The sequence below is a fragment of the Xiphophorus hellerii genome, chromosome 19 (assembly GCF_003331165.1).
Source record: "Xiphophorus hellerii strain 12219 chromosome 19, Xiphophorus_hellerii-4.1, whole genome shotgun sequence".
NCBI classification, from domain to species: domain Eukaryota; kingdom Metazoa; phylum Chordata; class Actinopteri; order Cyprinodontiformes; family Poeciliidae; genus Xiphophorus; species Xiphophorus hellerii.
In genome coordinates, this window is record NC_045690.1 from 1405443 (window position 1) to 1429047 (window position 23605).

The 23605-nt window shown below is 38.3% G+C and overlaps 1 protein-coding gene across 4 annotated transcripts; it reads right to left on the minus strand.

The window, feature by feature from the left end:
• Nucleotides 1-5016: 5016 nt before the first annotated feature.
• On the minus strand, nucleotides 5017-19998 carry LOC116709546 (semaphorin-4E-like). 4 transcript variants are annotated; one of them, XM_032548156.1, is made up of 14 exons: nucleotides 18458-19992; nucleotides 17997-18142; nucleotides 16259-16321; nucleotides 16072-16167; nucleotides 15725-15824; nucleotides 12778-12888; nucleotides 12554-12699; nucleotides 10983-11158; nucleotides 7345-7453; nucleotides 6999-7221; nucleotides 6082-6200; nucleotides 5845-6011; nucleotides 5721-5770; nucleotides 5017-5626 (listed from the first exon to the last, which is right to left on the minus strand). In XM_032548156.1, the coding sequence occupies exons 1-14, from the start codon at nucleotides 18582-18584 to the stop codon at nucleotides 5115-5117; spliced, it is 2145 nt and encodes a 714-aa protein (XP_032404047.1). In that variant the 5' UTR covers nucleotides 18585-19992; the 3' UTR covers nucleotides 5017-5114. The 4 variants fall into 4 exon arrangements, with proteins under 4 accessions (XP_032404047.1, XP_032404046.1, XP_032404048.1 ...); XM_032548155.1 differs by having other exon boundaries at nucleotides 7303-7453; nucleotides 18458-19991; XM_032548157.1 differs by lacking the exon at nucleotides 18458-19992 and having other exon boundaries at nucleotides 7303-7453; nucleotides 16072-16188; nucleotides 17997-18014.
• Nucleotides 19999-23605: the final 3607 nt, after the last annotated feature.

The following is a 23605-nucleotide window of genomic DNA, read 5'->3' on the forward strand; positions in this document are numbered from 1 at the left end:
TCTCTGCATTTTATTTAGAGATATCAGAGTAAGAGGGGGTAGACAGTGTCTTCATGCTACACTCGTATTATTTTAATCTTTTTAATGCACTTCTTTGTGTTTGTTTGCCATTCAAAGTCAATGAAACACTTGAGTTTGTGTTTGCAACATGACAAAATGAGGAAAAGTCAACAAGGTGTGAATACTTCTGCATTGGTCTGAACATTTCACTGCTGCTGCAGAGATGCCTCACCTGAGAAGAAAACGCTCCGGCGCGGTTTCAGGCTTTTTGCTGATCCTTCACTCATAATGATCAGGACATAAAGGAGCGCTACCTGACTCTTCATCATGACCTCACAGGAAATAAAGAAGAAACACATTTTCTATAACAGTTGTTATGGAAACAGCAGTTTATTTCCTGTCTTAAAGTTGGACATCACAGTTTCTGGTAGCTAGAAGATCTCAGCTGTAGCTTCACAGAAACATTATGGATTTATAAATGATGAAATGAATATTTAGCATCTGTAAGTGATACATAGCTTAGGTTAATGCACTTCACCATAAAATACGCAAGTCCTGATTTACATGCTTTTACCATTTATAATCACCAGCAGGAGCAAAGACACCACAATCATCTCTGAAGTTGATTGTAAATATAAATAGATTTAAGAAGTACATTACAGAAATTGGTTGATTATAACATCTAATTTTGTAAAATAAAACGATATCTGTTTGCTTACCTCTAACCGGTGGAAATGTAAAGGCAATTTACTTCTGATAACTACGAGAAAGCAAAACATGTTTATTTTTAAAAGCATTCCAATGTTTAAAAGTAAATAAAACTTCTTTAACTGACAGTTCTGTATTAACTGAAAGTATTAAGGTATATGAGGAGTAGCTCTCCTGAAGTACTTCTAGAAGTGGAAACACAACACTGTACTGTTGTATTTCTGTTGTGGAGCAGGAATCCTGTCGTTTTTACTCCGTTTTCCATTCTTCCAATTATTATGTTTCTCTGCTGAAACTGATATTGCAGCCTACCCCCCAAACTTATTACAACTTTTATTTGGTATACGGGTTTAATACCCACAGGGGCGGGGGAAAAGTTAGGACAATTCCAAGGGCCCTTGACCAACAGGGGGCCCCCCCCACAAAAAATATCTATGTATATTTTTTACAGAAATAGAAAAAAAAAATTGGGGTCCTGTCAGTTACTGTTATTGTGATTTTTAAAATTGTTTTTAGCAGTAAAATTTAAATGTTACCCCTCCCTGACCAAAAAGCACACATCCATATTGGCCCTGAATCCCCCTGCATTTGCAAGAAATGGTTCGTTCCAGTTTAGCACACTCGACGGTGACGGTGTTTAGCAGCAGTCAGAACAAGACCAGAACGGCTGTGGCAGTTACTATGCTGCCAAGAAAAATAAGAAAGTCAGGTTTTCAAAAAATAAAGATGAGAGAGAGAAAAAGACAAGAGTGCGAATTTGTAAGTTTTTCTCCAAGAGAGGTGAAAGAGAGACTGTGTGAGATTATCAACCAGTCAGTATAGTTAGCTTAGCGACAGACTACTGCTTGTCTCCATTTCACTAACATTTAATGAATTAAGAAAAAGAAATACCAAGATATTAATATATTTAACTTGTCCCTGTACCTCTTACCACACTTAACAGATGAGTCAGTCAGCAGCAGCTCTAACCCCGATACCAACATGAACCCCTTACCTCCGTCCCAGTGATAAAGGTGAGCAACACTGTGTCCAATGACAAGCTAGTTCAGCTAGTTAGCGTCATTCCAGGGAGTCTACAGGGATTTCTCTTTGTCTTTGCTCTTTTTACTATTACACAACAAAAACAATACATTTGTTGCTGACAGAAATTCAAACAATCTTTATAAAATGATAATAAAAAACAGCCTCCTGTCTGGACTGCAGCCAGTCCACACAGATTTACCTAGTTGCTGCAACTAGTTGCTGCAACTAGTCTAGTTAGCATAGCTACCAATGATGGCAGATAAACATTTTTCCTGTAATAAATTGTTTCTCCACTATTAGCACATTTAGCAGTGAGTGAATGAGGTTGATTGACAGCACTAAGACCCTCCTCCTGGTTCTTATTGGTTGTTTTGGTCAGAATGTGGCATTACTAGCAATAGTAATTCAGGGAGCAGGAGGAGACTGATTGTTTTCACAGATTATATGTCTCATAACAAACTGTCACGACATGGTGACAGCTTTAACAAATATGGAGAAAACATATTTTTTATTAAAGTTATATACTGCAGCTCGTATTAAATCCAACTCATAGCATTTTTTGAGAAGTCTGGATTGCTTTATGTATATTTTGCATGTTGTCTATGACTGTTGCAAGTGGGGAAAGACATTTCAGTATCTAAAACTAATAAAAAAAATTTAAGCAACCTATTTGCATACGGTTTGTGGACTGTTGCATGTAAAATTCACAAGCAGTAAATATTGTGCTAGTATCAGTATTGGACCAAAGAAAGCAAGGCAGTTACAAGACTTTAAAATTGTGACGCTTTATATGGGACAAATACACTCAAGAAATTGTAACAGTAGTTGAGCAGGGGGGGCAATTAAATTTTTTGTCATGGGGCCCAAGATTCCTGGCAGCGCCCCTGAACAGCCACACTGCTACTCAGATACAAATATTCAGGCAGGCTCACCAGTAGGTGGCGCTATGGTGGAAAATTTATAACTGAAAAACTGGAAGCCCCATTAACAAAATTGATGTCTGCAAAGTTTCCTAGAAAGATTCTCCAAAAAATCAGCCACTGTGCAAAGGATCAACTCTGAGCCAAATAAAACCTTGCACAATATACGCTGAGTAAGAAAAAAAAAGTTATGGTGGCAGATTTTTTCCCAATTAGAATGTAATAGCTAAATAAACAAATTGCTACGTAGCTACAAAATTAAACTGCCCTTAATTTTCAAATTGTAAAAAATTCCACAAATTCCTTAGCACCACCAGCTGCAAACACAATACTAACGATGTCCAGCTAGTTTTTGTCAACATCCACCACTAGATGGTGCCATAAAATTGTTACACAAAAACCACAGATTGTATTTTCGCCAAACTTTGCACAAACCTTCATTGCATAGGTCTTATCTTACCTATTTATTCAAGGTAAGCTTATTTACAAAATAGTGAAATATGCTTCATCTCACACTACTGAAATACATCAGACATTCTTCATTCTTTAAAGTTTGGTAAGAATCTGTGCTTCTTTGTTTGAACAATACCAAATTAAACTTTTACACTGAGTGCTCTTGATGTTTAATGTTGTTTTGCATTTAACAGAACAGCATGAAAAACATCCAGCATAAAAGAGAAGCGAGGGAATTTTAGCGACCTTTATAATTATGGAGGCAGGAGAATCATCCTTCCTCCACAGTGTAGTCATCTTATCTAGCTGAAGACACCGTTATCTGGGCCAGCAAAAGCTCTCAAATTTCAACCAAACTATGATTAATTTGAGCTCAAAGTGTGTTTAAACACATTTCTATAAACATTAATTTGGTTTTTCTACATGTACTTGATCGTGGCTCATCGACACACATTCACAATTGATTTTTAAAAATATATATCCTAAAATAATGCAGTCCTTTGCATTTTCCTTATTTGAAATGAGAAAAGCAGAACTCTGCCAGGAAATCTACTTTTTTTAATATGACCAGCCAAGCATGACTCTTTTCTCACAATAAAAAAAATATCTACTTCTTTCTATCGCTTTGACTGACAGTATAAGTAAGTATCTCAGTTGTATAACATTGAAAGACATTTTAAATGTGAATATTGCCATAAGTTAAAAAACTTTTGTCATGCTTTACTGTCAGTGGAGCTAAGCCTTGTCTGACTTTATCTGGGTGGAATTCCACATTGAAATGAACCATTTAAGCCATTGTGTCTAAATAAATGTTTATTCAGCCATTGTATAATTTATATACATGCAGTGCTGCCTGCATGTATAATGTTATGATGACTTATTATTATGGTTGTTTTTGGTACATTTTGTTGTGGTGTTTTCTACATTTGTTGATTTTTGTAAAAAGTACTTTTACATGACATTTTTCAACAGGTGAGGAACATCTTCCCACCAATCTTACAACCATAATGTAGTATTTCTTTTTGGCCACATGATGGAGCCAAATCTGGGTCAAAATGTTTCATTGGAGCTCAATGTGTGTTTATGTTAAGTCAACATCAGGTACAGATACTTGTGGCTCACTGCCATACCTTCACCATGAATATTTTTTAAATAAAAATGCTGCTTAAAACAATACAGTCCTCCACTCCCAGGCCACATGGGGTTTGCAGTTTCTTTTGTTGAAATGAGAAAGAGGAAGAACTCCAGAAGGAAATATTCCATGTCTGAACTGGGGAAGAAAGCCAGGTGGTTTTCTCCCAGTCAAAGCCCGTCCACTCCTTTCTACCTCTTTGACTCACAATCTGAGTCTCAGTAGTATAAGACCAAAAGTCATTATAAATGTGAATATTGTTAACGTTCAACAACTTTTGACATGCATTATTGTCATAGTTAACCATTGTCTGACTTTATCTACATGGCTTTCCAAGTTGGATTGATAAATCAGATAAAAAAATATTCACATTCTGCAGATTATTTAACCACCTAAGTCTATTTTTAAATATTTTTTATGGGAAAATTAGCATCTTAATACTGAAAATAAATTGACAAAATAGTTTTAATGAATGCTTCATCATTCATAGCAAAGGATTTCTTTTCCTTACAGAATTTTAACAAGTGAAGCTAAATCTGCCACTAGAGGAGTTTTGTGTAGAGCAGATTGCAGACAAGCATGTTTTTTTTAATCTAAAGCGAAAATGTTGTAGTTTCTTCTTAATTAGTGCTCTGTGTTGTTCTTTCGACAAATTGACTTTTAGAGCTTGTATACCCCAGTTAACAATTAATCACTTGCTAAATTAAGTAATGATTATTTTAATAATCAATTCATCCAATTAATCATTTTAACCCTAGCTACAAGCATAGATAACCACACTTTAATCATTTTTGTCATTTATTTTTACAGAGTTGATGGCAGTGATGCACAAAGTGTAACAAAAGTGGGTTGTTCTGTTATGAAACTATAAATTTGTTTTAAACTGTAGATTTTTTCCTCTTTTCCACCCCATTTGCTATGGTTTTCTTAGTATCAGGATCACTCTCACAGCTGCAGGACTTTGTCTTCCACTCTGGTCGCTCAGTGCTATCATAACTCACACTGGTAGTGCCAACACGGTTTCGAGATTTCTTCTTCCAGCATACGGAGATGATGAGCATTAGACACAGGACACAAAAAACAGCTAAAAAAGAGATAACTATAGCCTGAAGCCAGTTTACCCCACCCTCTGAAACTTTAACGTTGTACTGGTTCACTGCCTTCTTGTGCTCTCTGCCTTTAACTACTTCCACTGTCTCACAGGTGTAAAGGCCTTCATCAGTGAAGGAAGGTGTTAAAACGAGTCCCTGGCTGAGCAGAATGTGTCGGGGACCGGGCTCAAGGATTTTACCAGAGAAGCTCCAGCTGATGGGGAGATTGGTATCAGGGGAGCAGGGGAGGAACTGTGCGACGTCAACTGTGAGGTGGATGTCGGTAATCTGCTTTGACACTGTGGGAGAAGCCAAAACAGCCATTAAAATTATCCTACTTTTCTCCTCACTAAGGTAAATGTGTGTAAAGAGCTTTATGTGGGGAATACTTGCAATGAGAGCTTGGGCACATTGTAGCATCACCATCAATGAGGTTCTGGATCCTGCCACAAATGAATTAAATCCTCTGATTATAAACGTAGCACACAATGAACATGTCTTAGTTAGTGTGACATACATGGAGAAGTTTGAAGCACCAGCAACAGCAGCACACAGGCCTTTGAGACGGTTCCAGCCACAGTATGGATCTCTGGCTATAAGGCAGTCAGCACAGGATGTGTAGCGGCTGCAGTCCCTCACACTGAGCTGAGCAACAGCAGTTCTAGTTGCGCTGTACAGCTGACCCTGCAGATCATCAGAGTTCAAAGGTTAGCTCCAGGTCCATTTAGTCTACAGACATGTAGCTGTAACCTACTCTTCTAGAGGAGAGCTGAAGGAAGCGAATGGGCTGAGGACCCTGAAACAGCTGCAACTCCTCAATGATTCGCCCTCCATCATCACCAGACCACACCGCCTTCTGCAGCCAACCAGAGTCTAGAGGACAGAACCAGAGGTTAACTCTGGTTTCTACAGGGTAAAGTTTGTAAAGTTACAAAGAATACTAGCAGCAATGTTTTGGTTAAACACCCTCACACGAGGTTCAACATAAATAGAAATCCTTAGCGGAGGCCATTGTTTAGGGTGGTTATAACTGTGGGCATCAGGCTTCTCCCCAAATGCTCCTTTCTGCACCACAATGTCCTGTACCTGCACCAAGGGAACAGCAGTAAGGCTAAGTGTTCCTGTAGTGGAATGCTAGGACTTTTAGGATCCTGGATTGTTTGGAGTTGTTATTGGGCTTGATTTATTCTAGCTTCATTATTACTTTATGTTCTATAGCAGGGGTCTCAAACTCCAGTCCTCGAGGGCCGCAGTCCTGCAGCTTTTAGATGTGCCTCTGCTGCACCACACCTGAATAGAATAATTAGGTCATTAGAAAGGCTCGGAAAACTGATCTACACAAGAAGGAGGTAATTAATCCATTTCATTCCAGTGTTTTGTACCTGTGGCACATCTAAAAACTGTAGGTCTGCGGCCCTCGAGGACTGGAGTTTGAGACCCCTGTTCTATAGTCTCTTTCTTTGATTAGATCAGCCTTGTTTCTGTTACTTTAGTTTAGTCAGCCTTCTATTTCCTGAAGAACATCTCCAGGATTAGAGATCTAATGTGTCGACAAGATCTAGAGTGCATGTAGTTTTTTCCTGCTCATTGGTCAATACAGCCATTGTCCAGTCTGATCCTGCCAACAACACCAAGATGTGTTAAGTCATTATATATGATCCAGTTACTTACTGTTGCTAATAAACATGACGTTGTGCTGCTCTCCATCCAGAGAGGTTACTTTGTCAACAACAATTTTGGAGAACTGGGCCATAGATCGAACCAGCAGGGGCTTCCCAGTGAGCGGCGTCACCGCTCCCTCCATCAGAGGATGGTTCTTCAGAAACTGCAGGGTTGAGTCTGGGAGGTCATAAGAAGTCTTCACACCACTGGCTCGCATTTCATCATTAATACACTGATAATACAGATCAGAGATCATGTGAGGTGAATAATTTTCTTCACTACCATCTTATATTGTTCTGGTCTTGGTGCTTACTGAACGAGGATAAGGGGTAGGTAATGCTCCCATGAACCTCACCCAGGTGCCATAAGCAGTCTCGGTCATAAAGTTCCCCCTGAAAACTTGCCTGATGTCTGACAGCTTGTAGGCGCAGACAGCGGACTGACTGCAGGTACTGGATGGCTCCCTGCAAATTCAGAGAATCATACTTCTGAAAATGAAACATATCAGCACCGACCCCAAACAACTGTCACAAATGGTGCAGGATTTCTCCCAGTGTATTATAAGCCTGGCTGGCCGCTAGGCTTTACTGCCCCCCCACACCCCACCGCCAGACTAAGCATTGTTTGTTTCTGTTTTTATTTAAAAAATTCTTATTTTTATTTTTTAAAATAAGATAGCAAGCATCTCTGCTGCAGTGAGCATTTTACCAGCAGGGCAGAATTATTCCTGAAAGAAAGATAGGTATTGTTTTTTTTATAGTTTTATTAGTTGACACACAGGACAAGGAGCGCAGACCATCACACCACCAGCGCCTCTGTGTGTTTACCGCTTCGCACTCTGTCACTGCTTGATCTCTGAAGTTTACCTTGGCATGGATTGCGCACACCTGCTTTCACTCAAACTGGACACAGGCTCATCTTTATGGACATTTACACCAATCCCGTGTGAGGATGAGGACCCTTGTTTCTTTGGGAAATTTATTAAGGTAGGAATCAAGTTTAAATTTACCGCATTTGCTCTGCTCATGCAGCTCAATGTGAACCGCAAATGTTCACATTGAGCTGCGCTCAGTGTTCACAGGTGCGCATTTAGATGTGAATGTTGAGCATGCAGTCAAAATAATTGTTCTTTGCCTCGTAGTCGCGCAGCTTGCTGGTTTATTTTATTTATTTATTTTTTTTTGTGGCGACACAATCCCTATTGTCCTATACTCAGCAGCAGAAATGAGCTGTGCAGTGGATTTAGCTAATCATGCAGGGCCGGATCCAAGGCTGTATGAGGCCTTGAGCAGAATTTAACTTAGGGGCCCCTCTTGCTGCTAAGAACATCAGAAAATCCAACAGCATTTCAACATGGAATTAGTAAAGTCTGGGACAGGGGTTTAGTTTAGTTGGCAAAGTTTAAAAGCAGTCAGTGATAATTGTAGCTTACTCATTTGAATTAGTGAACAAACAGCTAAAACTCAAAGATTAAACTCACAGCATCAGATTGTTGCTATGGTAACAAAACAATCTAACTATGATAATTGTTCTTTGAATTTTTACAAAGTAAACTTGCCAGCTCCTTAAAATCTTAAATGTAAAACACTTTAAGATATTTTAATTTATCTATGCTGAAACCATTAAATCAAATTTAACTGCATTGATATTCTCCTAAGTTAGTTTATGCCTTGGGCCGGCTCTAAATGTGATCAGCATCACATTGTGTTTTTAGATCCACTGACTGATGACATAATTTGGATTTGACAAAAGTGCAAATAATTGATATTTTTTTAATTGTATTTTTGTTATTGCTTTCAAAACTGTATTTGTGGGTGTCAGTATTTTTGGAAGTGTCCTCCAGTAACACAATTACCCTCTAATGTTTTAGATTTCCTGTCAACTTATTATCTTTTAATACAAAAACATGGTGGCTCGCCTCGGCACCCCACCACCGGTTTTAGCCAGATTTCTGGGGAAATCCCTATGGTGGGTTCAGTTTTCAGAGATTTTTCTGTAGAACAAAACTCCAAACTATTTGTGCAAATTTTGCTCCATGATAAATCTGTGGTGAAGAATATCTAAAGTATATGAAAGAAAATGCATTTTGGTAAGCTGAAATATGGAGATATAATGTTACTTGACATGTTACTGGCTGCCATTTTCAAAATAGCCAATATTTATGCAATCTACTGCATAAATATTATGAATTGAAATGTGAGTTCATCTGTTCAACATCTACAGTGTGATCATGGATCCCAAACACAGCAGTCAGACTGATACACATTGGCAGAGAAAAAAAATGCCCTAGTCAAAGTCCATATGTCAGTGTGTCTGAAAATTATGTGGCGCATCTTTAAGAGAGCTGAGCAAAACCTTCAATGAACTAAAGCAACACTTTTCACAACATAAGCAGAACCACTGCTGAGTATTGTTGCTGCTGAAGGAGGTTCTGCTGCTGGTGGATCATAGGCTGTGCTTAGTTCTTCCACACAACTTATGTTTTGTGGAAATAAATGTCTGTGTTCCGGTTGGTCGGAGCGTTAGCGGTTAACGAACCAGCGCTAACCTCATCATGCAGGTTCAGCCGGTGAGGAGCTTTCGCTCTCGTCTCGTAGTCACGCATCACGCTGGTTTTATTTTATCATTATTTTTCCAGTTACACGATGCATCAAACCATATCAAATTCTTTGTCCACTTAGAGTTAATGAGCGCTGAGATCTGAAAAACTCGTCCATAAACTCAACCAACCAAAACAGTTTCTGTGTCTCTTGTTAAAACTCAACAGACATAAATGTTAGAGCTGCTAAAGCCACATTAGCAGCATTGAATTAAATCTCAGTTTGTTGCTCATCTCTGCTCAGTGCAGCAGATTGAACTCATCCTGCAGGGCCGGTCCAAGGCTGCATGAGGCCTGGGGCAGAATATGACCTAGGGGCCCCTCGTGCTGCTAAAACCATCAGCACCTCTAACAGCTTCTGGGTTCGATTTAATCTGGGAGAGAGAGAGTAGATTAACTGGCCAACATAAAAAACAATAAGTTATTAATTGTATTTGTGAACAAACAGCTCAAACTCACAGCATCAGATTGTTGCTATGGTAACAAAACAATCTGAGTATGAAGATTGGTCTTTGAACTTTTAGAAAGTAAACTTGCCAGCTCCTTAAAATCTTACATTTAAATGTTAAACAATTTAAAATCTTTTAATTTATGCTGAAACCATTAAATCAAATTTAGCAGCATTGATAATCTCAATAAATAAATGTTACATTTATACATCTGTGTTAAAATATCAGCCTTTATGGCCCCTGAAGCCCTGGGGGCCCGATGGAGCCGCTGACTTCATTTGGATTAAACAGAAGTGCAAATAATTCATATTCATCTTAATTGTATTTTTTTATTTGTTGATTTTAAAACTAGCTGTGGGTTTAAATATTGTTTCACTGGCCATGTTTTCCTGTAACATTATTATAAAAATATTACATGTTTTACAGTAATATTTTTACTATTCCAACTTAACATCTTTTAATACAAAAACACGGCGGACGCTTCGGCGCACCGACCAGCAGGCTCAGCAGGTTTACTGGGGAACTCAGTAAACCTGAGTTTAGCTCAGATCCTCAGAACAGCAGCTAGCATCCAAGGCCTTTCTTGTCTTCATTGTGGGAGTTCAGCCAATCAGCATCAAGGAAAGTTAATAGCACTCCTTGACTGGCTGCTGTGTAAACACCAGTCTATATATTGTCAAGTAGCACAGCTCTAAGGTAATTCAGCTTTCCAAGCTGAATTTTCTTGTTTCAGATGTCCTTTATGAAATAATCCCTGAACAGGCAAAGTTTTACAAATATTTTGTCTTACCACAGAAAGACAGAAGTGTTTCTACTCCAACATCATGGCAGTTGAGTAATAGAACTCAATTTATTTTATTAACAGCACAATCATAAAGCTGCAGATGAAGAGGTTAACAAAATCGGAATTCTTTGCACACTGAAACCTGAGGAGACATGACTTACGGGTTTAGGATGAATGTTGCGTAGAAGACGCTGTTCGTCAAATTATTTTCATCTCGTAGAAGAAAGACGTCCTGCACCAGAGAGGGAGAGCCTATGTCTCCGAATGGGCAGTCCAGACGGACTTTCAGGAAAGAGGTCCACTTTCTCCGCAACATTCTCATTCCTCCCACGTCACTCTGAATCGACACAAATATCACTTTATTACTGATTCATGTGGTGTTTAAAGGGAGTTTAGGTAAGGAAAGGTAGGTAAAGTAATTTTATTTATGTAGCACATTTTCTGTAACAAGGCATTTCAAAGTGATTTACATGAATTAGAAGGAAATATAACAAAAAAACAAACCAAAGGAAAAAAAACAAAAAAGTATAACCCTGTTTTGAATAAGTAGTCTGTGATTTACAAACTAATAGAAGTTTCTCTGGATTCTAAGCTTGTTCTAATTCCTGCTCTGGATTGAGTGAAATCCTCTGCATCTTTTTGTTCCAACTAATAGGTTTGATTCCTGTTCTGGGATTAGTTAATATATAAACTAGATGCTCCTGGTATAAGTATAAGTACTCCATAATTTATAAGCGAGAAGAAGTTTCTCTGGATGATAAGATAAATATTTGTCTAAAATAACAAACTAGACAGAACGACAGACAGCGCAAGAAATTATCAGGGAAATACAGCACATGTAGCAACATTCATATACAAAGACATGAGCTGGAAAAGGCATTGAGGTCAGGGAGTGTGTGTTGTCTGTAACTATGGCGTGTTTGCAGATTAGCCCATGTCTCATTACAGCCTGTTCTCCCAAAACAAAAGTCCCTCATAAGGTGGTATTATCTAAGAGCAAGTCCTTGAGAGTTCAACCATACAATTTCACAGGTGACTTTGGGAGGGGGTGAAGAAGGGAAAGAGCAGCTAGTTTACGTAAACTCCAGGAGATTTCAGATAGCCAGCAAGCCAAGGCCGGACAAGGGAGCCAGATTCAGAATAAATTAATTTTCTTTAGATCAGGCAGACTTAAAATGTCCATCTTCCCTAGAGTCTTAACTGATACAATTTGTTGTCGTTTCCAATGGGACAAAAACTAGCAAATTCTCCAAGATTGATTCCATTCGGCTATTGACTTTTAGCATCCAAAGTTTGCCTACGAAAGAATCGCATCCAACATGCACCTCAGTCTCACAGCATGTCAGTCTGAGTGTTCGCTAGTCGACCCAATCCATGACAAATTTGTCGATATGCCAGGTATCCACCAATTCCAAACAGCAGAAGTCCTGTTATCATGAATCCAACTAAATCCAGGATGTACACTCTGGGTGTACATCCTGGATTTACGAGAAGACTGGGCACAGGAGAGCCCACAGGACAAGAGGGCTCTCCTGTGCCCAGTCTTCTTGTTGAAAAAATTTGATCAACTGCATTTAGAGACCAACTAAGCACAATTTGTAGATTTGGAGGATGTGCAAAAAAAGGCTCCAAAAAAGCAGCAAAAACAGAGAGAGGAGGATGAGAATGGTTAGGAAGGCGTCCGCCTTCACCAAGAGCTGGAGCGAAAAAAAGGTTTAGCATTCAGACGTACTTTACACACTCGTGCAACTCTCGACAGCCGCAGGTTGCGTGGTTCTTCAATACCATTCTCGATGAGGAACAAGAACACGTTGTCGTCCTCATTGTTCTCTGAACTTTTGTTTATTTCAGCCATGTGCATGGAAATTATGGTGGGCTCTGAGTTCAGACAAAATAAAAAGTGAAGCGAGGTTTGACAAGAATATATATTTTAAAAGGGTCAAGTGGCCACCTCACCGAAGAACCAAATGAATCCATCTTCATTCTTGATCAGATTCTGCGCATGTTTTTGGAAAGCCATTCTTGTTCCCAGGAAGTTTAAGGAGCCAGCGGTATATAAAGTGTTTCCTATTGATAGCACAGGAAAATGTTTTACAATTTTTAAACTAATCATTACAAAACAATCCTTCAGCACGGGTGAGATCCACTCAAACCATTAACCTTGTTGTACAGCTGTTCAGAACTGGAGAAAAAAATGTTGTCTTAAACTGGATGTTGTGAAGATGTTTTCTGATGGATTAACACTTTAAAATGTTTAATTTATTTTAGTTTATTTGATTAGGGCAATGCACATTAATCAATATTACCACAATTCATGTAAATATGCAGAAGTTAGTACAAAAGCTCAGTTTTGTATTTTGTTCCAAGACAAGGGAGCACAAAAACAAAATACCTTACCATGCAATTCACTGGACAAAAGACAGTAACAGCACAAGACATTATGAATGAATACGAACTGGTTTGCATTCAACCAATGCTTGCGATGCTTTTAAAAAATTGTGTAGTTTTTACTGTCTTTGATGTAGGCTGATAGTCCGCTCCATGAATATGTCTAACAGACGCCACCTTCTGTCAAAACTGTTCTGTGCCTCAGCATGTTGCGGTCTCCTTTGGTTTGTTCTCTGGTTTTTATTTTACTTTATTTGCCGTTTCTGAATGAAATCAACCGACGGTGGTGGGGCAAGCCCATTCAAAACTTTAAAAATAATACAGACTTCATGATATATCTGTCAAGAATCAAGGTTTAAAACATTATGCTTGTTAATAATTTTATGATAATGAAAATGGAACAATTTCTTGTCACAGGTTTTCATTGTCCTCTTGAAGAAAGACATGATGGGTTTTACTATACTTGCAGCTGCATATCACCAGCATATGAAAATAAAAATAATTGCAGAATGGGTGGATGGATGGATTTGGGTTAACAACGACTCCAAGATATTTACATTTTGCAACCAGACCAAGTCTCTCTCCATTAATGTTAGGTGAAATGTATATATTATCAAATATTTGTTGTTTCATGTATCCTAATAGTGTTGCTTATATAATGATCTGTCTTATATGCCTTTATTGTTTTCTTTTCTTTCAGCATAAAGAATGTTTCTGTGTTGTTGAATTACTTTGTTTCCTTTTTACAAGAGGGCCTCCCTGAAGAAAAGCAGTGACAACCGTGCTCACAGGGTTTATTACTCAGCAGGAACTTCTTCTTCTTTTGACCTGCTAGATAGCTATAAAACCGTCGCCGTGAAGATGTACAACTTGCTCTGTTTTACCCTGTGTCTGGAACCGAATAATCTAGTGCAAGATAACATGTGTTTAGTTAGTGATTGTCATTAGCACTGCAACTAAGTGATGAAGTGTTTTGCCCCCACCCCTTCAAATGCTCGACTCTGTGAAAATGTGAAAAGCAGTTCATTGATTCAGACAGCTTAGCATTGCCTTCAATCTTCAGGAGTTTTTCTTTTTTTAAATTTTGTTCTTTCACACATCACACAAATTATCTACAAGTTAAGAATTGAGATGCATTTCTACTCTAAAATGTGCTAAGCAGAAAACAGAAAAGTCCCAAGGATTAGCGCTTTTTTCCCCCCCTCCCCGTCATGTAACAAATATAATCTCTTTTTGTTATTTGGAAGTTGCTCATCTTAAAATGTAAAAATAGACTTGCGTATTAAACAGATGTCAGATCTGCTTATTAACGTTCAAAGGCTAAAACAGGCTGTGCTTAACTTAGAGTTGCAGTACTCTCTGTGATAGGGACTCCGAAAGTAATAAAAAGAGAGGAGCGGACAAATGTGTTTTCAGAGTGGTTGGAGATTTGTGACTGGAAACACATCTCTATCCGTTCTCCTCGCGAGATCAAAAGAATCTAACTCTCTTGTCTTTTCTGTGTTTGTTTAATTTGTCTTTAATAGGTGTCGGACCTGACAATTAACAATAATACTTGGTTCCTGGCCATCTGTGGGTAAAAGGGAAAAAGAAGCAGCAGGTAGCAGGTACAAAAGGTGCATAGAAGCATATTCTTTCTTTGTTCTGGCATGAACAGGTAACACTGAATCCTTTGCATATAACTGTACTTTTACATGCGAACAAAAGTCTGGTAGGTCATTAATGTAAAGACTGAATAGGCTGGGCCCCAAAATGGAGCTTTGTGGCACTACAGCAGAACAGTTAAGGTATGTGAAGTTTTATTCTCCAATATATATGGCTTGAATTCTATTTGACTGGCATGAGAGAGCAGCATTTGAAAAATTAAAATTAGACTGTTTTCCCAGCAACAGTTCATGGTTAATGGTGTCTCTTCAAATCTAAGAATATGGCCCTGATATTACCACCCTCGTATTCATGATTTCTTCTAGCTGTTACATGAACTTTTCCTATGTACTTTTGAGTGCATGAAATAAAAAGTAAAATAAAATGTGAAAAGAAATTATTGCTGTTAATTATTGTTAATTACTTTACAAATGGAATCTATAATTAGGGTCATAAACATGTGGTGAACTAATAAACAGCCTGAGTTTAAAAGTTACTCTGAGTATCTAATCAACTCTATTTGTTTTGTCTCTTGCTGCTGTTTCCTCTGTTTTTCAACTGGTTACAATCCAGCAGCCCAAAACCCAAAAACTGCTAACTTTTTTTCTACTCTGAAGGCTTTGAAGCATAAAGAGACTGAAATCTCTGAGAAGGAGAAGCAGTGCAGGTTCACTGGTTGATGCTGTATGTAGATCCAAGTAAATGTACAACCATGCAGATGCAGGAGAACAACTAAACTTTTCATAGGATGAGGTTTCTTAATGCTCACCTGCTGCTTGGTCAAGAACTTAAGAATTTTAATCCAGAGAATGAAACACTGAGATACTGAGCGAAACGTCATTAAGCCTGGGATAAAAAGTGTTGCACCAACCATTCATCATGGAGGCAAATTTTTCTTTGGGGTCAAAGGGAATTTTCCCTCTGCCACTCTGAGTTGTGTCTTCCATGGTGACATTTCCTTCGTCGACTATCTGAAGAAACATTGAAGAATTTATAATAATTTAGAAATTATATTACTTACTCTTCCATGCATCTGTTTTAATTCGGAGGGTAAAATGAGAAAACAATGCAAAACTCTAATACCTTAGTGCTCCATGTTTTTACATCCTTTCCTGTTTTATTGCAATAAACTAAATTCTTCCTACACAGTAAATGCCCAGCCAGTGGGTCTGGTCCTACAGGACAACAACTCCAGCCCTAGTTATGGGAAGAACGTACCAGGTGTGTGCAGGTAGGGTCGAATGCTCTGGTTCCACAAACCAGAATTCTGCCATCATCCAGAGTGTGCATCATCATGATGTAGTTGTCACATTCCTGTTAGAATAACAGCTATTTCTACAAACAGACTATTTTAATTTAATGTGACTAATAAAACATTTCTTTATTTTAATGTGCCGTAGTGTACCTCGATACTCTTGCCTTTATTCTGGCACTGGGATTTGTCTTCAGAGCTCACCGTCCAGTTAGTCTGACAGAAAACAAACCAACAGACCATGTGTTTATGAGGAGACATTTGTGAAATTCCTTCATGTCTTTTTAATATGAAAAGTCAAATATATATCCGATGGGGTGCCTTTTGTAAAGTTACACAGCCAAAAATGAACAGAAATAATAAGTCATTCAGTTAGTAATAAGAAAAAATAAACGGCTTCATTTTATAAAGTGATAGCTTGAAACTAAATATTCATAGGCTACATAGCATACTGCAAATGCTATGTAGCTATATTTATTTATGTATATTTCAACATGTATTTTGTCAAGTAAATGTTTTAGCTAGCTCAGAGCTAAATATATTTAATTTGAAATTATTTAGTTTTGAGCTCAATATTCAAAACAGATGCTTAGAATACATAAATGTGTGGATGTGCCAAAACTTTCTCCAGCTGAACAGAAACAAAACTGAAGTTATTATTTTTGGACCTAAAGAGAAATGATCTAGAGTTATAGATCTAGAGTTATGGATCTAGAGTTATAGATCTAGAGTCAATGCACAGCTTCAGTTATTACAACTAAAACCAGCGATCAGCCCGAAACCAGGGAGTAGTGATGGACTCTGACCTGAACCTCCAGAGCCACATAAAGACAGTTACAAAGTCGGCCTTCTATCACCTGAAGAACATTTCCAGGATTAAAGGACTAATGTCTCAGCCAGATCTAGAGAAACTCATAAAGGCGTTTATCTTTAGTCGCATTAATTACTGCAACAGCGTCTTCACAGGTCTGTCCAACAAATCATTCAAACAGCTGCAGCTGATCCAGAATGCTGCTGCTGGCGTTCTGACTAAAACCAGGAAGATAGAGCACATAACACCAGTTTTAAAGTTCCTCCACTGGATCCCTGTAGCTCAAAGAATAGACTTTAAAATATTTAAAATCCTGTTGTTAGTTTATAAATCACTGAACGGCTTAGCACCACAATACATTAAAGATCTGCTGTTGTTGTATCAACCTTCCAGACCTCTCAGGTCTTCTGGTTCTGGTCTGCTCTGCATCCCCAGAACCAGAACCAAACGAGGAGAAGCAGCTTTCAGCATCTATGCACCACAAATCTGGAACAAACTTCCAGAAAACTGTAAAACAGCTGAAACAATGACTTCCTTTAAATCTCGACTAAAAACCCACCTGTTTAGGATTGTATTTGAAACGTAATCAATTATGAATTTATTGATGGAACTTGACTTAATGTCATGTTTTGATTATTGATTCTATGTTGCATTGTGATTCTGTGTTTGATATGATGTAAAGCACTTTTAAATGCCTTGCTGCTGAAATGTGCTATACAAATAAAATTTGATTGATTGATTTGATATTTAGTTAATAATTAATCTTTAATAATTAAGCTTCAGTCTAAATAGTCAGTTAACAAGCTAAATATTTGGCTTCAACCTAAACATTTAACTTCAAATTAAATATTTTTAAACTAAATACATTTATCTCTGAGCTAACTAAATATGTAGTTTGTACATTTCACATTAATCTTTCTCTGAGCTAAATTCACATCTTGGTCCTAAATATTTATCTAAACTTTACCATTTTGTTTTTAGATTAATATGTAAATAGGAGCTAAACATTAAATTGGTAAATTAAGCATTGTGTGTACTGTCCAGGTTCTCCAACCTGTTCCACCCAAGCCCAGTTCCTACCTCGCTGGTCTTTTCAGTGATGTCATCCAAACCGAGAGTGATGACCTTTCCTCTGGCTCCGATGAAGAGCAGACCGATGTCTTCTCTCACCAGCAGGGAGCTCAAACCGTCAAAGTCTGGCTCCTTAAACAGCTTCAGGTTAATATCTGAGGGAAAGAATCCAACCGGCATCCTCAGGCTACTTTTGAAATCAGAGCATTTTCATAAACGTCTGAATTTAGTTTAGCTCTCTGCATTTTATTAAGAGACATCAGATTAAGAGGGGGTAGACAGCGTCTTCATGCTACACTCGTATTATTTCCATCTTTATAATGCACTTCTTTGTGTTAGTTTATCATTCAAAGTCACAATGAAACACTAGAGCTTGTGTTTGCAACATGACAAAATGAGGAAAAGTCAACAAGGTGTGAATACTTCTGCATTGGTCTGGACATTTCACTCCTGCTGCAGAGATGCCTCACCTGAGAAGAAAACGCTCCGGCGGGGTTTCAGGCTTTTTGCTGATCCTTCACTCATAATGATCAGGACATAAAGGAGCACTACCTGACTCTTCATCATGACCTCACAGGAAATGAAGAAAAAAAACATGATTTCTATGACAGCTGTTATAGAAACAGCAGTTTATTTCTTGCTGTATAAAAATGATCTAACTATCAGATAGTCTAGCTTCAGCTGAGGCGCTGAAGCGTCTCAGAAACATTATGGATTCATACATTATGAAATGAGTCTCAGTTAAATTATTTTATTTCCCTCAGGTCTTTCAATTAGCATCTGAAAATGATTTACAGCTCAGCTTCAAGCACTTTACCATAAAACATGCAAGTCATGGTTTACATATTTTATACCACAAGGGGGAGCAAAGACACCAAAATAATCTCTGCAGGAGATTCAAATGTGGGAAACTAATATACAATTCACAAAAAGTTTCTCATGTCGGAACATTTTTTGTAAACATTAAGATGTTTATCTTTACAAACATGCATTATTTAAAAAACATTAAAAAGTGCACTATCAAATATGGTTGATTAAGACATTTAAGATGTGATTGCTTACCTTTTATGGGTGGTTATGTAGAGGCAATCTACTTCTGTTAACTATGAGAAACCAAAACATGTTTATTTTTAAAAAACAAAACATTCCAATATTTAATGGTGAATAACTCTCCTTTCCAGTTGATACAGAAGTTTCGGTTCAGAACTAGAACTTTGTTGCAGTTTCTGTTTTCAAAAATGTTATCAGAAGTAAATTGCCTTTACATAACCATCCATCACAGGTAAGCGATCACATCTTGTTTGTTATAATAATTTAAATGTCTAAATCCAACATTTTTGATAATGCACTTCTTAAATATATTGATTTTTTCAGTAATGTAATATTTTATTGACAAGCAAACAGCTTAAATCCAAACAAAAATCTAAGGCTTCGTTCACAATGCAGCCTGAAGTGACCCAATTCCGATCTTTTTGACGTAATGCGACCTGTATCCGATCTTTTCATGACAGTCTGAGCAGAACAGGTCAAATTCTTTTCGAATGCGACCCGGGCCACTTGGGTATCTGATACGTATCCAATTCAAACGCGACCGAACGTCCAGGTCGCATTTATCCGACCTGAACGTCACTGATACTCGAGAAACGTCACTATTCTGCATCCTGATACGCGCAAGCAGGAAAATTAACAAAAACCATGGCAGACTATATGAGGATTAAGTTGTTAATATGCTGCTCCGATCAGACAACTTCAACTGTGTAAGCTATGCTCCACTGTTAGCATCCATGTTTACTTCCCCAAACACTGAGCACTACTTCTTTTCATAGCGGTTGGCAGAAGACTGAGAACACTGACGTTATTGTGCCCTCTAGTGCGCATGCCGGACACTTCCAGGTCGTTTGCCCGTTCAGACTGCAGAACACGTACAGGTCGCATTTATTTGGAAGTGGGAACGGCCATGGGACAAAAAATCAGATTGGACAAAAAATCTGAATTGGGTCACTTCATGCTGCAGTGTGAACACAGCCCAATAAATCATTCACAAAAATGTTCTCATAGAACACTTTTTGGCTGCGTTAAACCTGCAGCTTGAAGTGACCCAATTCAGATTTTTTGTCCAATCTCATTTTTTTGCCATGGCCGTTCCCACTGCTGTTTCCATAACAACTGTTATAGAAAATGCGTTTTTTCTTCATTTCCTGTGTGAGGTCATGATGAAGAGTCAGGTAGCGCTCCTTTATGTCCTGATCATTATGAGTGAAGGACCAGCCCAAAGCCTGAAACCCCGCCGGAGCGTTTTCTTCTCAGGTGAGGCATCTCTGCAGCAGCAGTGAAATGTCCAGACCAATGCAGAAGTATTCACACCCTGTCGACTAAAATGCTTTCTACTTTTATTTTAATCTAAGTGAAATACAGGGACTAAACTAAACTCAGAAATGTCCTAATTAGTAGTCCGAGTCCACTTGTGACAATGTCTAAAACATTAAGAATGGCATACAGTAACATCAGTGTGATGTTACTGATATCTGATTTCAAAAGTAGCCTGAGGATGCTGGTTGGATTCTTTCCCTCAGATATTAACCTGAAGCTGTTTAAGGAGCCAGACTTTGACGGTTTGAGCTCCCTGCTGGTTAGAGAAGACATCGGTCTACTCTTCATCGGAGCCAGAGGAAAGGTCATCACGCTCAATTTGGATGACATCACTGAAAAGACCAGCGAGGTAGGAACTGGGCTTGGGTGGAACGGGTTGGAGAACCTGGGCAGTACACACAATACTTAGGGATGATGGAGGGTGCTGTTGGTAAAGTAATGAGTTATTAATCCTGTTTTAACAGAAAAAAAGCATGTAAACACTTAAAAATTATGCAAGTGACACAATAACAAACACCTTAGTGCCAGCTAGCACAACAATTAACTGAGTATCTCCATCATACTTTATAATAAGAGAAAAAAACCTTTTAGATTCCCAATAGAGGATGAAATGTTGACTATTTATTGATGTTTATACAGTTTGTTCATAGGAGGCGTTATAAGGTCAAAATCTATATCTCGATAACATCTTCAGGGATTTTGTAGTTGCTCATTCACTGCTACCCATAAAGCTTAATGCATTGTAAAGGCAACACTTTTAAGGGGGCACGTTTATGTGCTTTCCAGCCACATAGTGCCATTTTATACCACAATTAAGTAATTATGTACTTCGGTTCTTATAAAAATGTTGTATATATTTCAAACATGACTTTAAAAAAATAGACTTTGCAACTGAATAGAGCAAACAAATGAATCTCCTGATCTGTTTTGTTTCAGACTGAATGGATGGTGAGCTCTGGAGAAAAATCAGAGTGTATGATTAAAGGCAAGAGCATCGAGGTACATTGCATTCACATGAGGAAATATATTTCCTTAAAATGTTCTGTTTGGAGAAATAGCTGTTCTTCTAACAGGACTGTGAAAACTACATCACGACGCTGCACAGTCTGGATGACAGCAGAATCTTCACGTGTGGAACCCGTGCATTCAAACCTCTCTGCACACACCTGGTACGTTCCTCTCATAACCAAGGCCCCGGGGACACAAAGGCAAAAGCCTTTTGTCATTCAGGCAGTGGATCCATACAAATTCAGTGTCTTGGGAAACCAGAAACAATAATTTTTGAACCCGCATTCCACCTTTCAGAACGCCAGTTTCCGTTTGGTCATTGCAGCAAACGGAAACCTTTGCTACAATGTCGTAGCTCCATCTTGTTCTCCATCCCGCATGCGTTTGAGCTGGATATATTTACACACATGCGTGAGGCGCCCAACACATACACATGAGGCGCAATGTCACTTTAAATCATGAAGCAGCACTGGGATTTCTGTTTTACAATACCACTATCTAGCGACACCTAATTGGCCAATTGCCCAGGCATACTTACTACACCCTTTTTATGATGCTGTATCATGTCATGTGGACACACATTTTTCTTAGTCAATTACAAAAATATACAGTGCTTGTTTCAATGTATGCGAGGCTTAAGGCTGGAGTTGTGACACCAGAACCGTCAGCTGGGAAGATGCGCTGGGTTTTTACTGTGTTGGCAGAATTTTGTTTATTGTAATAAAATAATGGCATTAAAGGATTTAAAACATGCAGTACAGAGATTTTAAAGTGTTGCACTGGTTTTTTGATTCAACTGTCAGAAATAAAACAGATGCATAGAAAATAAGTAGCATCATTTCTAAATAATTCCAAATTATTTAATGTTTCTTCAGTTGTACAAAGGAGGAAATGTCACCATGGAAACTACAACTCACGATGGCAGGGGGAGAGCTCCCTTTGACCCCCATGAAGACTTTGTCTCCCTGATGTATGGTTGGTGCAAGACTTTCTCTCATGTCTCTCAGTGTTTAGCTCAGCATCTTAATGTTTCCTTCCCTGGATTCATTATTTACGTTCTTGACCAAACAGTAGGTGAGCATAGAGAAACTTCATTATATAAAATGTTTAGTTGTTCTCCTACATCTTCATAGATGTACATTTGTTCTGACCTGCATAAAACATCAAGCAGTGAACTTGCACTCCTACTTCTCTGAGATCTCGCTCTCTTCTTGATGCTTTAACAAGTTAGCGGTATTTGGACTTTGAGCTGCAGAATTGTAACCAGATGAAAAACAGAGGAAATGGGAGCAAGAGACAAAACAAATGGAGGTGATCAGATATTCAAAGCAACTTTTAAACTTAAACAGGCTGTTTATTAGCTCACCACAAGTTTATCATCCTTGTGATAAACTATGGGATGTTGTTTGTAAAGTTAAACAGAAAGTAAGAGATAATTTGATAAAAACAGCAATAAATGGGAGTAAATTTTTCAGTCATATTTTCTCCATGTTATTAATTTAGCCATAAATGTCACAGTTAAATATTCAATATTTAGTTAACCTAAAAACTTAGTTGGCTCAGATGGAAATATTTAGCTGACATGCAAATTCACTTGCCGATAACTGGAAGTGGACTACCAAAATAAAAGCTGGGTCCTCCGAACCTCTTTTCAAATTCCTGTTCTCAAATCGCTTCATGCCATCTCATCATCGCTTCTTTTCCTCTTTTCTTATCTAACATTGAAAACAAAGATGAACCTTTTTATTTATCGCCCCGCAAGGGGTCTTTTGTGGGCTCAAGTGTCCCTTTTTCAAAGTAGGCTGACAGGAAAGGAGGAAGGAGAGGGGGAAGACATGGGGTAAACGTTGTCGGATCCGGGAGTTGAACCCGCGACAGCCGCGTCGGGGCCACGTTGCCTCTGAATGTGGGTTGCGCTAACCCCTCCGCCACCACGGTACGCCCCAGATGAAACATTTTTAATGCAATACAGACATTTACCAACTGGTCTACAGCAGCAGTGATGATTTGAAGGATTCAGTCACACCAGCAGGAGTTTATATAGAAACTCTCAAGTTCCAGCTTTTATTTTGATAGTGCACTTCAGCTTATGGGCAAGTGAATTTGCACATTAACTAAATATTTAGCTCTAAGCTAGCTAAATAGTTAGTTTGGAGCTAAATAGTTAGCTTGCGTATTAAATATCTATGGAGTTAAATATTTAATATGAGACTTTAAAAAACATATGACTGAAATATGAG

Bases quoted from the DNA above. Each gene is read 5' to 3' on its own strand.
- LOC116709546 (XM_032548155.1), bottom strand. From the start codon at position 18,584: ATGTTTTTTTTCTTCATTTCCTGTGAGGTCATGATGAAGAGTCAGGTA. The intron at 11,159-12,553 runs GTACGTCTGAAT...GTGTCGATTCAG, and splicing joins GAGTTGCACGAGTGTGTAAA to AGTGACGTGGGAGGAATGAG. The intron at 5,627-5,720 runs GCAAGTATTCCC...CTTCTCCCACAG, and splicing joins AATGTGCCCAAGCTCTCATT to TGTCAAAGCAGATTACCGAC.